Below are 14,888 nucleotides of genomic sequence, written 5' to 3'. Positions count from 1 at the left end.
GCAAAACATAATACTGTATAAGCAAAATAACAAAAATTATTTTAGACACGAAGAGAGAAGTCATCAGTACATCATGTTATCTAAATTGGCGCAAGCAGATGATTTATAAAATATATTTCCATATTATACATGTATAAGCTTATATTCCTTGTTATGTAACATTAAGGCCCGGTCTCATAAAAGAGTTGGAATTAAATACAGATAATTTGTAATGAATATCATTTGCAACTCGGTACTAAAGAGATAAGAGATTGAATTGATTTCAATTGCAAATTATTTGTTATCAATCGCAGCCCAGAATACCAACAAATATACAATAGAAAAGAACAAAAGAAAAATGTTGATAACACTGAAAAAAATGTTTGTATTTTTTTATGTAATTCAATACTTATATGTGGAACGTGTGAAATGTACCCATCTCTCTTAATACAAAGCAGAAAAACATTATATTCCCTTGTCTTCAATTTCACAATGACTAAACTTCATATTTTTGCCGCTATAACCCTACTAAACAGGCAACTGTCCAGACTCGTAATTGTCGTCCAATGAAATCTCATTGCCACCCAGGGAGCAGAAGGGGAGAAGAAAAGCATGACAAAACGTTGACCTTGGTCCAAATCAGACACCTTTAAAGTCGGAACCCGATGGCCGTTGAGTCAGATTGTTATCTTTTGGGCACGACAGAGGACGAATTAAAAATGCCAAATAAATTTAGTGCTTCTGCCACAGGTGTGTCCCCTTGTGTTTCCTAACATATAATATCACTTTGAAGAGTGCAAAGACTCAACATCTCATTCCTTCCTACCTCTTCTTTAAGAGTAATAATAATAATAATAATGATAAAAATTTAAGATTTCTTCTCAAGTCAAATGTACTATCTCTGTACCCTTTGTAAACCCATCAGTATAGGTACAAAGTTAAAGCCGTCTCTTCCTTCCGTTATTTCCTTTTGTTCTAATTTGATAAGGGAAAAAATAACCAATTCTAGCATGTTCTTTCCCAGGGAACATTTTTGACATACATACTGCCTTTATATACAAGTATTCATAATAAAATATTTCTATGTTGCTTGTATTGCGAACATAAAATACAAGTTCTTTGCGAACATCTCAAGTCAAGGGAGTTCATCTTATACAAAACCACCTACAACATCTTTATGTATTTCAAGTCTTTGAAAAAATATTTTTACTTACAAAACAAAAGCAATTACAAAAATTGAAAAGATAAAAGGGTGAAGTCTACAATTGACATTTGTAGCCTAGTCATATACGATTTGTTATTAAGTGTTAAGAGTAAAATTATGGTCCCTACCCCAAAATCCCCATGGCAATTAATCTGACCTCAATTTAAAGCATTAAATCTTTACTCTGACCAAGGCTTGGTGTCTGCAGATGACAGGCAATTTGTCTGCGAAAAGGAATTAATTCTTTAACAAGTGCATGACTTTGATACTTTATCTCGAGCTGAGCCAGGTATAAAACAACAATGCTGACTCCCGGCCAAGTCACGTGACATTTTCTTCTTGTACAGAACGCGAAGAAAGTTAAATTGATTATCGTAATGGGTCACTAGCACTGCTGGGTAAAAGAGAGATAGAAGTTATAACTTCTTTGAGTCAGAGCTGAGTTTAAAAGTGTCTGGGGCTTACCACAATGAGTCGCTTGAGCGTCTTTTCGCTGGTCCCTCTCACGTCTTTCTTGTTGATCTCTTTCCGGACCATCAACACACGGTAGCGGGTGAAGAACTCGGAATAGGACCACCTGTTATAATAAAGTAGTTAGAGGGAGAGAGAAAGAGAAAGAGAAGAAACAATTAAGTTGTTAATTAGGTTGTAACAGGTGTACAAATTGTCTTTTGACGACAGATTACAATACCCTCACAGACCTAACTAATATGTCATTGAATAATATGACAAACTGAACCTCTTGTCACTACAATTCTCCTTTTTCAATGCAAATTCAAAATGATGAGTCAAAAAGAGTAAAAAGATCCCACTAACCAGCAACAAATACAAAACCACAAGCTCTTTTTCTTTCATTCGTACTTAACCCTTTCGTTCCCCCTAAATGTGAATTTAGGCCAGTCTTTTAAAACTGTCACATTATGGCCAAGAAGAAATTCTCAAACCATACAACCAAATTAAGCAAACTACCATTTCTGTCGCAGCTAAATTGGCTACTCCAAATGATATAAGATGCACTATCTATTGCATTTCTGAATAAACGAAATTTCCAGGCATATAATCCAATACAATGAAAGTCCACATTTTGACCAGCAAAGTAGAATGGAAACAATAATTATTCTTCGCCAGCCTGACTGAGATAGCCGTCTGTACACACTTAACACCAGTAGCCACTTGAGCCAAGAGCACAGGAAGCAGGGTTGTAACTACACTGATTTCAAGCTGTGGGACTATTATCTCTCCAGGACAGTAAACTCATTACAATCATTATCCCATTATAGAAAAGCAAAAGGGTATCAAGTCTTCACAATAACATCTATTAGTGCCATGGCCAACTCAATATCATGTGGAAAATTCTTCATAAGCTACTGCATAATTCTTAGTGTATTTTCTGACATCTTGCCAATTTGGGCCAACAGTATTGAAGGAAAGTTGCAATTGATACAAAACAATAAGTGCATTTTTCCTAATACAAAGGAGCAATAATCTAATTATAAAGGGGATTCATTCTGCAAAGCATCATGAAAGCCTAATAATCCCTCCTCATTTGGCTATGCACATCAAATTACCTTTACGAACATGGCTACATTTCCTTTCCATCTCCCAAACAAAAATATCTTTCAAAGATTGTAATCTAGCTCACTTTCTTTTAATATCTTTCACTTCTGACAGCTGAGACCAAATCCAACTGACACTTCTCACATCTCCACCCTCTGTCCCAACAAACGGCCCTCCTACGTCAAAGCTCTGATTGGCTAATAGTTCCTCAATTTACACCTTCAGTTCGCACTTAAACATATCACATATTCCAGCAGTAAATGTCATGTTTCCTTGGCTTTGGGACCCCATTTCATATGAGGAAGTCGATATTGATTAAGTAATGACTTGACCTTCACTGATTAAGAAAAGAGCTCTACATTTAGACATTTTTAGACATTCATAAAATGAATTAAGAATGTAAACTGCTATATCATACTACACATACTTTAACATAATTTACATCACCCAATCTATGGAATTTTGAGGAAATGTGTGCAACTAAACTGAATTCATATCAATCTTGGGTGACAACTGACAAGCCAATATATTTTAATATTTGTTACAAAATCTCCTACAACATATTGGAATTGACATGAATATATCGTCTGTTTAGATCAAGTGTTTTAACTCTGCAAAGATTAAATGCCCTTTTGGTGCTCAGCGGACAAAGAATATGTAACGCACCGTCCCCATCTTTATCAAATCAATAACAAATATTGATGACACAATACAAATTTAGTTGACTTGATTTCAAGTAACTTTAAATGTGATATTACTTATGAGAAGTTAAGATTAGCTCCTAATCTTTTGTCAAATGTGACAGAACGATTCTTTATGCGAGGTTTAGCTCCTAATCTTTTGTCAAATGTGAATGGGGCAGTGATATCTGGGTGAAAATAATTCTACATTTCCTTTGCTGGGTTCCCTATTCAGGAAATCATGGTTAAGTGCCTGCAGCGAGAACATTCTGACGTTGATCTTGATATCCCAACCATCTCACACCTTACTGTAAGGAAATATTTTTCTGTTTGGAGTCAGAAGGGTGTTAAAGGGCATTGTAATAACCCCTTCTACCTCTGAACAGATGATCTTTGGGACGGAAACAAAGATGGGTGAATGTGGCTAGCAAGTGAAAACATGTAAAGGGTGTTATACCGACTGAGTCAAATGCTGACAAGTTACACCTCAACACTTACGAGTAATAAAGGAAGAGTTGGTCTACAAAAGTCTACTCCCTCTCAAACCAAATTTATAACTTGATGTCAATAGTTGACTCTGATTGCTACTTTTAGTTAAGAGCCTAACTCATTAACACACAATTTTATATTGTATTTCTTCCAACAAAAAGTGTCATAAAACTATGTAGCTCATCTGATTTGAGGCAAGAATACCAAAACAATTGTCTCTTTAGTTTGAATTGCTATATAATCTTAATAATCATTAGGCATATTTTGTTCATCAAACTCATATTTCATATTTCACACTTCTTTACACAGAATTGCGTTGGAATCTCTCTTACATAATTCACAAATGGTATAGGTGAATATTTGTAGCTTGATCATTGCAAAGGAGGTAGAAACTCCTAATTTCAGAGATATTGTTCAAACTTAAATCATTTTATACCCTGTCTACAAACTGTCTAAATATCATCAGAACTTGGAAGCATTTCACCAACGCACATTTACCTTTAGGTTGGCCCAAAGACTCTTATTCATCCTGAGGCTTATGTGTCTAAAGTTGGCTTATTCAACATTATAACATGAGCTCCAGTCCAGAGTATGCCAATTTCTATATGACTCATGGTGATAACAAGACAAATTTGTTTAAAAGCATTTTTTTATGGTGGGAGGGGGAGGAGGGGGTAGAGGGGGGGGGGAATGCTGCTTACTTAATCTTGCCATTATTACATTAATGTCCAGTATAATTAAACATAAAGGAAAAAGTTATCTTAGAGTTATGTCTCTAATTTCATTTCCACACATGGCAATCAGTGTCCTTGTGCAAAGAATATGATGAATAATTGAATATTCTTTCTTGCAACCTTCCAGAGCAGTTGGGTATCACGAGTATAAGTCAGACACGTTCCTGTTTAATCACTCTTCAGCACAACCAAATCCTAATTAAGTTAAATATCCAGAATTTATTCAAGTAATCCTTCATTAAGCTTCATTTATCATCTTTCAAGGGAGGAAGGAACAGTTGTGTAAGCGATATTAAAATGTGCTTGTGAGCTAAGACAGAACTAACTGTATTCTCATTCATGGTCTGTGCTGCACACAAATTATTTATAAATCATCTCTGCAGCAATGTGGGCTCATGTGTAATCATTATTAAACAAAGCAAATTTACCAATAAGACAAAGTAATGGAAAAGGACAGGGTATCACTGAAGAATAAACATTTACTTTGAAGGACTTTTTTAAGTGCGGATTCCCGAAATTGTTACTCCAGATTTGTTATTACCAAGTGCAATTTAGCATAAACTTTATGACAAAACAGTTTTGTGATTATTAAGGTCATGGAATATGATCTAATCAAGCCTAAGCAGAACTGGAAGGGAAAATTCCTGAATATGGATTTCCTTCACCTTAATCCAGGTGCCTCTGGATATCTCCTGTCCTGCAACAAATGGCACACCAACCTATGACAAGGTTCTTAGCTGACCCAGGGTCTGCACTTTTACCCCATTCCGACCAACAAAATTTACTGTACAGGTTCATAGCCATGGGACAAGTAATTACCTTTTCTAGTCTAAACATCATGCACAAAACATACACCAGAACAGCTTCACCAGAACATCTACTACTGAAACAGAGGTTTGAGAATTGTTTCAAACAAAAAGTTGATGAAGAATCAGGGTCCATTATCGTATAAACATTGTACCAAAAAAGAGTCCTTTAATTTCCTACACCAACCAAATTCCTAACTTCAACCCTGGACCCTACACTAAACCTTACCCTTAATACCCTACACCTTAAACCTAAAACTCAACTGCAACCCTAATAAGAATTTGGACGAAATAAGGCCACAAGCAATTGCTGCCAGAGTACATGATGGATAACGACTTCAACATGGTGGCAGCGGTGGGATCGATAAGCACTGCCCATGATGTGAGCTGAAACCTAACATATCATCTGTTTGGAGCCAGAAGTGTACTAACTGATATCATTTTAGGTAGAGTAAACACCCTAATTCTGGCTCCAAGAAACAATGTGGTGTAGGCTGTCCTCATCTCTAGCTTCTCTATACAATGTTCCTTTAAACAATATTTTTATCCCGAGTATATGCTCCTATGCTATATGATGATTCTCTATACAACGTTTCTTAATATGTATATTGTATATATTTTCCTCGAGTGTGAATGTCCTGTCCGATACCTTATGGCTGATACTAGATCAGTTGATGATTCCTGGTTTCGTCTAGTGCCAAGGGAAAGGGGATCACACCTGTTTGGATCTGTTGGAAGGAATAAACTGGCTTTCCAAGTGACAGCTAGAAGTTCCCTGGAATAATACAGGATTTGCTAATTCCTGGAGGGGCCATGTCTCCCTTTAGGAATTTTGAAACAATCGGGGAGAATTGGACAACTGCTGATCTTACGGCTGTGCAGATACTGGCCACTTAACATTTTAGGAAAATCACAATATCATGTCCTGAGCCTTTCCATTACCTGAAATTAACCTCATTACTGTGGTACAGCACATCTTGATCCTCTTCCAAGTTAAAACAGTCCTACAGAAAGTCTACGACAAGACTAAAGCAACTTGTCATGGGCTACACAGTTACATATAATCACAAGGCTTGAATTAAGGGAGTTTTTCAAAGCAAAGACAATGGACATGCTAGTATGCTACTGATATTTGTTTTCAGATTATAAATTTCCATCAGTGCCATAAGTTCAAATTGTACATATGTACTACAAACAACAAGTCCTTGGTATACAAATGTTGAATATCTATGAGTCAGACTCTTCACCAGAATATTGGCCCAATAAGGGGATAAAAGGAGGGAGGTGTGATGCATTTGTTAAAAGATGTATGACCATGGAGTCAATATAGGTTGTTTGGGGGAAATATTGAAGATCTACGACAGGCTAAGATGAAGTGTGAAGGACTTGCTGTGATTTTAAGTCATGAGGGGAATCAAGAATGGATACGGTCAACTGTGTCAGTCACTTCTCCCCTCTCTCTCCCTCCCTTGTGATGTAATATGAATCATCGTTCTAGCAATACCCTGTCGATCCTGTCAACTCTTAAGAGAAGCTACAACAACATTGCAACACTGATCACTCCTGTCTTTTCCCTATATATCTGATGCCTGATGTGCTTGGTCCCAATATCTTTTTGTGAGCCCTTAAATTGAGATAAAATCCTAAACATACAAAGCCAAGCAGATCCAAATTTCTTCTAAAAATTCAAGTAATCATGAGGCTTATTTATTATTCATAATTGTGTGTGATATGGTAAAATGGGTGTATATGAATATATTTTCCAAATAAAGAAATGAACAGAATACAAAAATATGCCTCATAACCAAAAACAGGGACAACAACAAATTCTTTTTGTTTTACTTCAAGGTTCAATTAAACGCAGACGGGAATTTACCAGAAATAGTCACCAGTAATCTTCATAAGAGGTATGGCCTCTGTTCATTTTCTCAACTTTTTATTCATCATATACAACATGCATGTTTGTACTAATTTCCCCTGGCGTAAGCTCCTAGTTACTTGATTAAGTAACTTAACTTGCCTGAATGACTAAATCTTAAAATCTCTAGCATGATAGCATCTCATGATAATCAAGTCAACTCTCGAGTATTAAATCTACAAAGCTGATCACCTTCTTTGGCAATTGCAAGTGTACTAACACCGATGGCTTTCAGCCAATTTCTTTACTTGATCTTGGCAATCTAATAACCAAATCATGACCTACCAATATCCTTCAAAATGTTTTATGACGTAAAATAAAACAAATACGAATGATCAATGCAATGAGTGGGCATCAAGATTCCTTGGCACTGGTCATGATTGAGATTGCCAAAGGGAATGAAAAACACGAGTCCTTTGTCACCCAAGGCTGATTCAACAGCCACTGTGTTCATCCATATAAAGATCTAGTTCCTATTGGTCCAATATAGACCACTTACAAATGTGGGACTATGACTTAGGTAAATATTTCCTTGAGGAATACTAAAACAGATTAGTTGCAATAAAAGGATTGCGTATAGTGATGAACTGATCTGAATGAGTTGGAGGCGTGCGTTTGAGTGCAAAGAACTATGCAAATTATGCAAGGGATAAAGTACAGATTGACCTCTGGAAAGTTCAAGCACTGATTACCTACTATCCAATTCATTAGATATATTAGTGAGTCAAAGGTCTCGAGGTTTGAAATGATTTTACATGAAACAGCAGAATGTCAGGTCATTAAAATAACTTAAGAGTAATTATTGTATCACTAGGTTAGCTTAATTAGTATACATGTCGGGCATCAGGGGAGGTCTCGCCTAATACCTGAGACAGGAAAGGTAACGTGCTCTGCACAACATACCGGTATACATACTTTTACTTGTTTGTACCATAATTAGCTCTTATACCGGCATTGCACCACATCTAATTCAATTGATACCACTTTGTATTTTTAGAAGACTAAGAATTTGGCAGAATACACACTTCAATCCTTTCTAAAAATGGTAGATTCCATGCAATGTGTCCTGTATCACATAAAGATGTTATAAATTGATTTCAAACAATAATTAAAATCACTTAATATGATAACTAATGCTTGTTTCTGGTATCGCAAACACTATTTAATGATTACAAAGTATCTCAAGAGTTTTCATTTTTGGATGAAAGAGATTATGTCATATTGGACATCTTGTATGGAATCACTAGAATATATACCAATAGCAATCTGTGGATAAAAACAAAGAGAGAAGCGATTTTGAAGAATTGATAAAGTTACATACCTTGATGGATATCCCGCAGCACTGATACGGATCGTCTCCAGAACTCCGCATGCTCTCAGCTGCTCCACCGCCCTCTTAGGTTCAAATCTGTACAAAATCAAAATACAAAGGTAAAGGATCAGATGAATAAACTATGATTTATTCCATCTAACACAAAGTAGACATAGGTTTGACTGTGATCCGACATTTGCCTCAGTGACAATTGCTCTGGGCTCTATTTTGTCAGAAACGTACAAATAGGGTTAGGGTTAGTTTACTATTTGGCTCAGGGTTGAAGTTGAGACTTCGGTTAATGTAGGAAAATTACTGCAGAGTGAATTACACCAGAGCGTGAGTTGTACAGCCACCTCTGATACAAGCTTCATTTGCCAAACTTGCTCATAGGTCAATCTAAATTATAACACCCCCCTGAGTACATGTATACTTGCTTCTCCATATGGTACACAGATGTTAACAGAAAGCTCATTTTATCTTTTTTAACATGCTACTATGCCCTTTTGAATGGAAGTTCCAATTCTGTCAGTGCATATTACATATAGCATGTTCACAATGAGTGCGCAGTGTACATGTACCTGCATATATATTTGCAATTTCAAGATATTAAAAAAAGGTTATTTACACTATCCTGTAGAAAGTGATACATCCAATATAAGTTTTTATCAATTTACTATAGACCACAAACATGAGTCACAGCTAATCAAGGTAAGCCTACAATTATTCACAATACCTCTGATCTAATTGTATGCGGATCATTGCCAAAAGCAAAATATGTACAAATATTGCTTTCTGATATCATTGATTGTATCTACCTTTATCCCATAAACAAAGATTGTGATGAACATGCATCAAAACTCCAAGCAAATTAAAATTCCAAATTGGCAACAAAGATACCAGTGTTCTTGGAGACATTACCTTCGCCTGCTCATCTTGTACTCCTATTCCAATGATGGCTATCCTTGGGGTATCATATAGTCATAAAATTCCTTTGTTATATTGAACCAGGTACACCTCCAATCAGACTTCAAATAATCAGAAAAATGAGTATCACAGTTCGAGCATAGACATCCGTAAATTCAGTCACTAAATCTTCAAAGCCATTCTGACATCACATCTGTACACCTTCCAAAGGAAATAAAAATCATCACTGATTCCATGCAAGCACAGATCTTTTAAAAGTGAAATCAAAATCTCTCCATGTTGACACAGGACCAAAGTCATTAAACCCTCTAAAGTATTCTGACATTAGATCTGAACACCTTTAAAAAAAATAATTTAAAAAATCATATTTCACCAGTGATTCCTCACCGAGTACAAGTCTGTCAAAAGTGAGATTAAAATCCACCCATGTTGACACAAGACCAAAGAACCACACAGGCTTCAAGTGATCCACAACCTTCCAAAAGCCAAAGACGGCATGAGTCACCCTAACATGCAAGACTTGGAGAAGCGTCTACCCCTGAACCGTTGACAGGTGATCACGTAGATCATCCACAGGGTTGTGCAAGACAACCAGGTGTTGGGGCGTGCTTCCAGGGACCAAAGTGATTTGCTGATACCAAGAATGATACCCTAATGACTGTGAGGACTCGGGAGAAACTACCTAACCTGCGATGACCCTGCCTTTCCTATTGTTTTGAAATTATCCTTTTGTGTTTTGCCTTAGTCGTTGATAGATCAGATACCTTGAAGTATAAACTGTTGACAAGAAAACAAACCGGGGAGGTTTATTCCTCAAACTTGACAAATTTTCAAGGATTCTTTCTAGAAAACAACTTACCGGGTAAATGTGAAAAGTAATATCAAACAGACTCTACAATTGGCAGGCCTCATTTGAATCCCTGAACATTTTCACAAACAGAGTGGAAAAATTCTTTAAGTCAACTTTTCAAATTTAGTCAAATAGAAAACATTTTTCACTACTCAATCTACATTTAAGGGATCACATCTTCGTTAATCTGAGTCCAGAAATTTATGTTACTTCTTCATGAAACCCCTACCAACCTCCAAGCTACTGTCAACAAAATCGCTCAGCTTTGACACAAGAATATTTTCAACCATAATACAGAATAGCAGGAATGCCCACACTTGTTTCAGACAGCCGCTTTTAAGACCTCTGACTAATGAGTTATCAACAGGTGTAGTTGGGATTTTTCCTCATAGAGGCCGCTCTCCTAACCAAGACAGAAAAATTGTCTATTTGGAGATCTCAATTGCAGTGCACTCGAAGTGCTATAGTTACACAAATCTCAACTATGACTGAAATGTAAAGGTAAGGCAAGTTAATATGAATAACTGAATTATTTATCAGAGATGGTCGATTCTTGAAATTCTAAGAAAATGTTGTATCAAGTGTTTAAAAAAAAAAAAAAGATCCTATGAGCTACATGAAATCCTTGAGCTACGCTTGAACACTTTTGGGAATCCACAACTAACAATCCCACATCACTTAATGCAAAAGAAAAATCCTCTTTCCTTCATCTTCATATTTCATTCATATGTGATTCAAGCAACAGACCAATGATCTCACATTATCAGCTCATCATATAAATGCAATGAAAGGTGTTCAAAACTCAGTTTCACTCCTATTCAGATCAACATGAATCCCAAGTAATCCAGTGATGCCTATACAATCATATAAGTCCCATTTGGTTCTAAGGGCCTTGAAGATGATCTCCCAACAAAACTGACTCAAGCTTGCTACCACATATCTCCAGAGGAACCACAGAAACTTTGCACAAACTTGGTGAAAGTACAATCCAAAACATCACAAACTAAGCAATGACTAGACTTTCTGGGGTCAACTGATGAAGAATGTCTACTTTGAAATTTTGACCAGGTTTTTATGCACCGGTTGAACCCTGATATTTAAAGATGGATGCAGTTAGTTAAACAAGATGGTTCCAAAAATACACTCCTCCCTTTTAATAACCTCCAAGCTGACTCAAGAGCTCCATGCAGCTGTCCAGTCTCCAGGAATTCACTATCGTATCACGCAATCACTGATAATTTCTTACTAATCCAACTTATTTTCCACAAGAAAAATGAATCAATGACTGATATTAATCAGAATCCAAGGTTAATTGACTCCCTATTTCTTTCACAACTTTTCATCATATTCAAAAGATAACAAACCAGTATCATCCTCTTCAATTAAAGGCAAATTAATAGGAGTTATCTGATGAAAGAGAACCAAAAAATACATGTATAATCCACAAACTGCATCTCAAATACAACATTACTCTCTTCCTGTGAGAATTATATTTTCCTGTCATTAAAAAGCTGGATATCCTTTTCAACAAAAATGCACCTGGCAATAAACATCTAAATCATGTTTGCTTGGTATGATTCTGGGTGAGTGAAGCAAATCCAATATTACCAAGATATGAAGTAAAGACTGGATAATCCATTGAAACACAAATGCACCTCACAACAATCTTTTTGAAATAGCTTGTTTGGTATGAAGGTAGCTGACTGAAACAATTCCCACTTCACAAAGATATAATGTAAGGCTTGATATCCCTTAAAACACAAAAGCACCTAACAATTAACAACTAGAATCTAATTGTTAAGTATGATTCTGGCCAACTGAAGCGACTCCAACCTTACACAGAGATCACTTAGAGCACTAATAAGCAAAAGATAGAGGATGAAACATTCAGCTTCAGTGTCTACCTCCAAAGTTCAAACTACAAGTCCATCCTCATGAAAATAGTCTAGATGAAAGAAATTCTATTATAAATATGATTGAAAATGGGCGACGCAGGAAGTGCTTGGTGATAGCTACTCGCGTTCCTTGTAGAGCCGCAGAGTTTCCTGCTCCTGGTTGGCCTAATCGTGAGCATCCTATCGGCTCGTTATCACTCCCTATGTCCTATCAATACCTGCTGGGAGTTGGGAAGCCTCTGACAGGTAGGCTTGAAGCCATCATCATTATTCCACTTGTCAATGTGGGAAATTAAGTTCAAATGAAAAAAATTCAAATCAGGGAAGGCGATTGCATACATGAGATAGAGAAATGACTTCTGTACCCCAGTTTAAGCAATTAAATGAAATGACAGGAAAGACTTAAAATCTAGTCATCACCTTGTCAAATGCTTACAGGATAATTGAAAACAAAAGTGTAACTATAAAGTGACAAAAGCTGAGACAGTGATGTTTTCTCTTACCATAACTACCGGTAAGGTCTGTGTTGTTACAGTAACCAACTCTGATAGAATGTATTCCACCTCCACTCATTTTTACAGAAGTTAATATTCCCTAAAAGTACACAAAATGAATGTAACTACTTTAAACAAAGACAAATACAGCTGGAAACTTCATACAGCTGAAACCTCATAGTGGCTTACTCTGATTCAGTGATACCCCGTCCCCCACTATATCCTTCTATGTGAGAATGACCCATACATGCAAAAATTCCTTCTGTGTATGAATCAGTGAAAACTGAAACTAAAGAAAATGTTTGTGTTCATGAAAAGTATCATGTCATCATTTCTCTCTTATGAGAAACATGTGCTCCATGTACAAGCAATTAACAAAAATTCTTGTGGTTATTGACTTGAGTTAATATGGTTATTGACTTGAAATAATATGCTTCATTTGAACTTTTGAATAAATTTGCAGAGCTAGTACTCTCAATGCCTAGCAACTTCTAAATCAATTCATGGGCTTTTTTAAACCACACTGATACAACATGGAGTTTACAGATTCAATTTCCTTCTATAAGGTCCACATGCATGTCCAAATCTGTTGAGAATGTTTGCATTTTTTAATTTGAATTGACAACAAGCTATCGCACGACAAAATTGATTTGTAACTTGGACTTCTTCCATTTCGTGTTAGAATTCTACTGATGAAAAGGGCAAGGTTATTAAAATTTCTGTCTTTCTTTTTTATATTTTGAAGAATCACTCTGAGATGATAAATATAGACTTCATCACTTGGTGCTCGTATTAGAAAAATTAAGAAAAGCCACAAGAGACTTACTGGATGACAGAGATTGGCAAAATTAGATTTTCAGCCCTTATCCAACAATCTCCGTCCCGCATCTGTCTTGGATGGCAAATATGGCACTTGGAAATTGGTTGTATCAATTAACTGGACCAAAGTAATATAGATTCTTTGGAAATTTCTTTTATCAATTTGCATCATTTATGATTGCTTTTATAATTACCAGTATTTAAACACTTACTCGACGATACAAACAAAAACTTCAGTTCAAGTAGTATAATGCGTACACTAAAAGGAAAACAAAGTTGTATTTTGGCATAGATGATAGTACTGTATGATGGCATACTTGTGAATTTAACAAGAATACTGAGAATTTGAGAAAGTAGCAAGGTTTTTAAATGCCCATGAGAACCTGAAATGAGGATACATATGGATACTTAAAACAAGTATTTGAGAGAGATCATTCAAAAAGTTGATTGTAGTTTGCCTTGGTTAAATCATCTCTGACTATCAAAAGGACCTCACATTCAAGTGTTTTGCTATTAATTGATCACTTACTAACAGCAAGGATAGAACAATAATGTGAAGTGTCTTCTTCCTCTTCCTCTTCAGCATTATGAAGGAAGTGTCACTTTTCAAATCAAGATTAAGTGTGCATGTTTTAAGATGGCTTTGGGGAATTGTTTTGTTATTTTCTCTGTGGAAGATGGCAGAGGGTAAGAGAGAAAATAAACTAATTTTGTGAAATGCATGTTGGGTGCATGGAGATGATTGATGGTTGAGGAATGAAATAAACCATTGTAAAATCAAGAGGACATGTGAATTCTTCAAAAATAAAGAAGCCCATTGCCCACTTTTATTCAATAACAAGGCTGCATAAAGATCAAATGGCAAAACATTCAACCTATAAAAAGATCAGAAAATGAGAGTAGAAGCCCCACCTACTTGGCTTCCTATCCGAGATACACATCTAGAAATGTCATCTGCCTGGCCTTGGAAAAAGCAATATCTTGTACTTTGAAGAGCGGTTTGTCAAATTGAATATTTCCTAAACCACCAAATTCTAGGGTTGATGTCAAAGCCTGAGTCACCTTACAAGTCCTTATCACTGTATCTGATCAACAAAACTACTTAAATGCACCATCGCAACCTCATATCATCTTCTGATATGCACCCATCAAAACATAATTGCATGCCTTTGGAAATTACAAAACTTGATTCCTAAATATAGGTTTGTAGGAGTTTTAATGGAA

The 14,888-nt window shown here is 36.1% G+C and overlaps 1 protein-coding gene across 1 annotated transcript in view; it reads right to left on the bottom strand.

Moving 5' to 3' along the window:
- Positions 1 to 14,888, bottom strand: part of LOC373234 (myosin V) — a gene marked incomplete at its 5' end in the record, with an annotated part of 109,378 nt that overhangs the window by 40,655 nt on the left and 53,835 nt on the right. Inside the window, 2 exon segments of the mRNA NM_214490.1 lie at positions 1,649 to 1,760; positions 8,689 to 8,775. Of these exon segments, the coding sequence (NP_999655.1) occupies positions 1,649 to 1,760; positions 8,689 to 8,775 (199 nt within the window).

Source organism: Strongylocentrotus purpuratus, unplaced genomic scaffold (assembly GCF_000002235.5).
Source record: "Strongylocentrotus purpuratus isolate Spur 01 unplaced genomic scaffold, Spur_5.0 spur5_scaffold_6, whole genome shotgun sequence".
NCBI classification, from domain to species: Eukaryota; Metazoa; Echinodermata; class Echinoidea; order Camarodonta; family Strongylocentrotidae; genus Strongylocentrotus; species Strongylocentrotus purpuratus.
The sequence above is the reverse complement of the archived record's forward strand: the minus strand, read 5'-3'. Positions and strand labels throughout refer to the sequence as shown.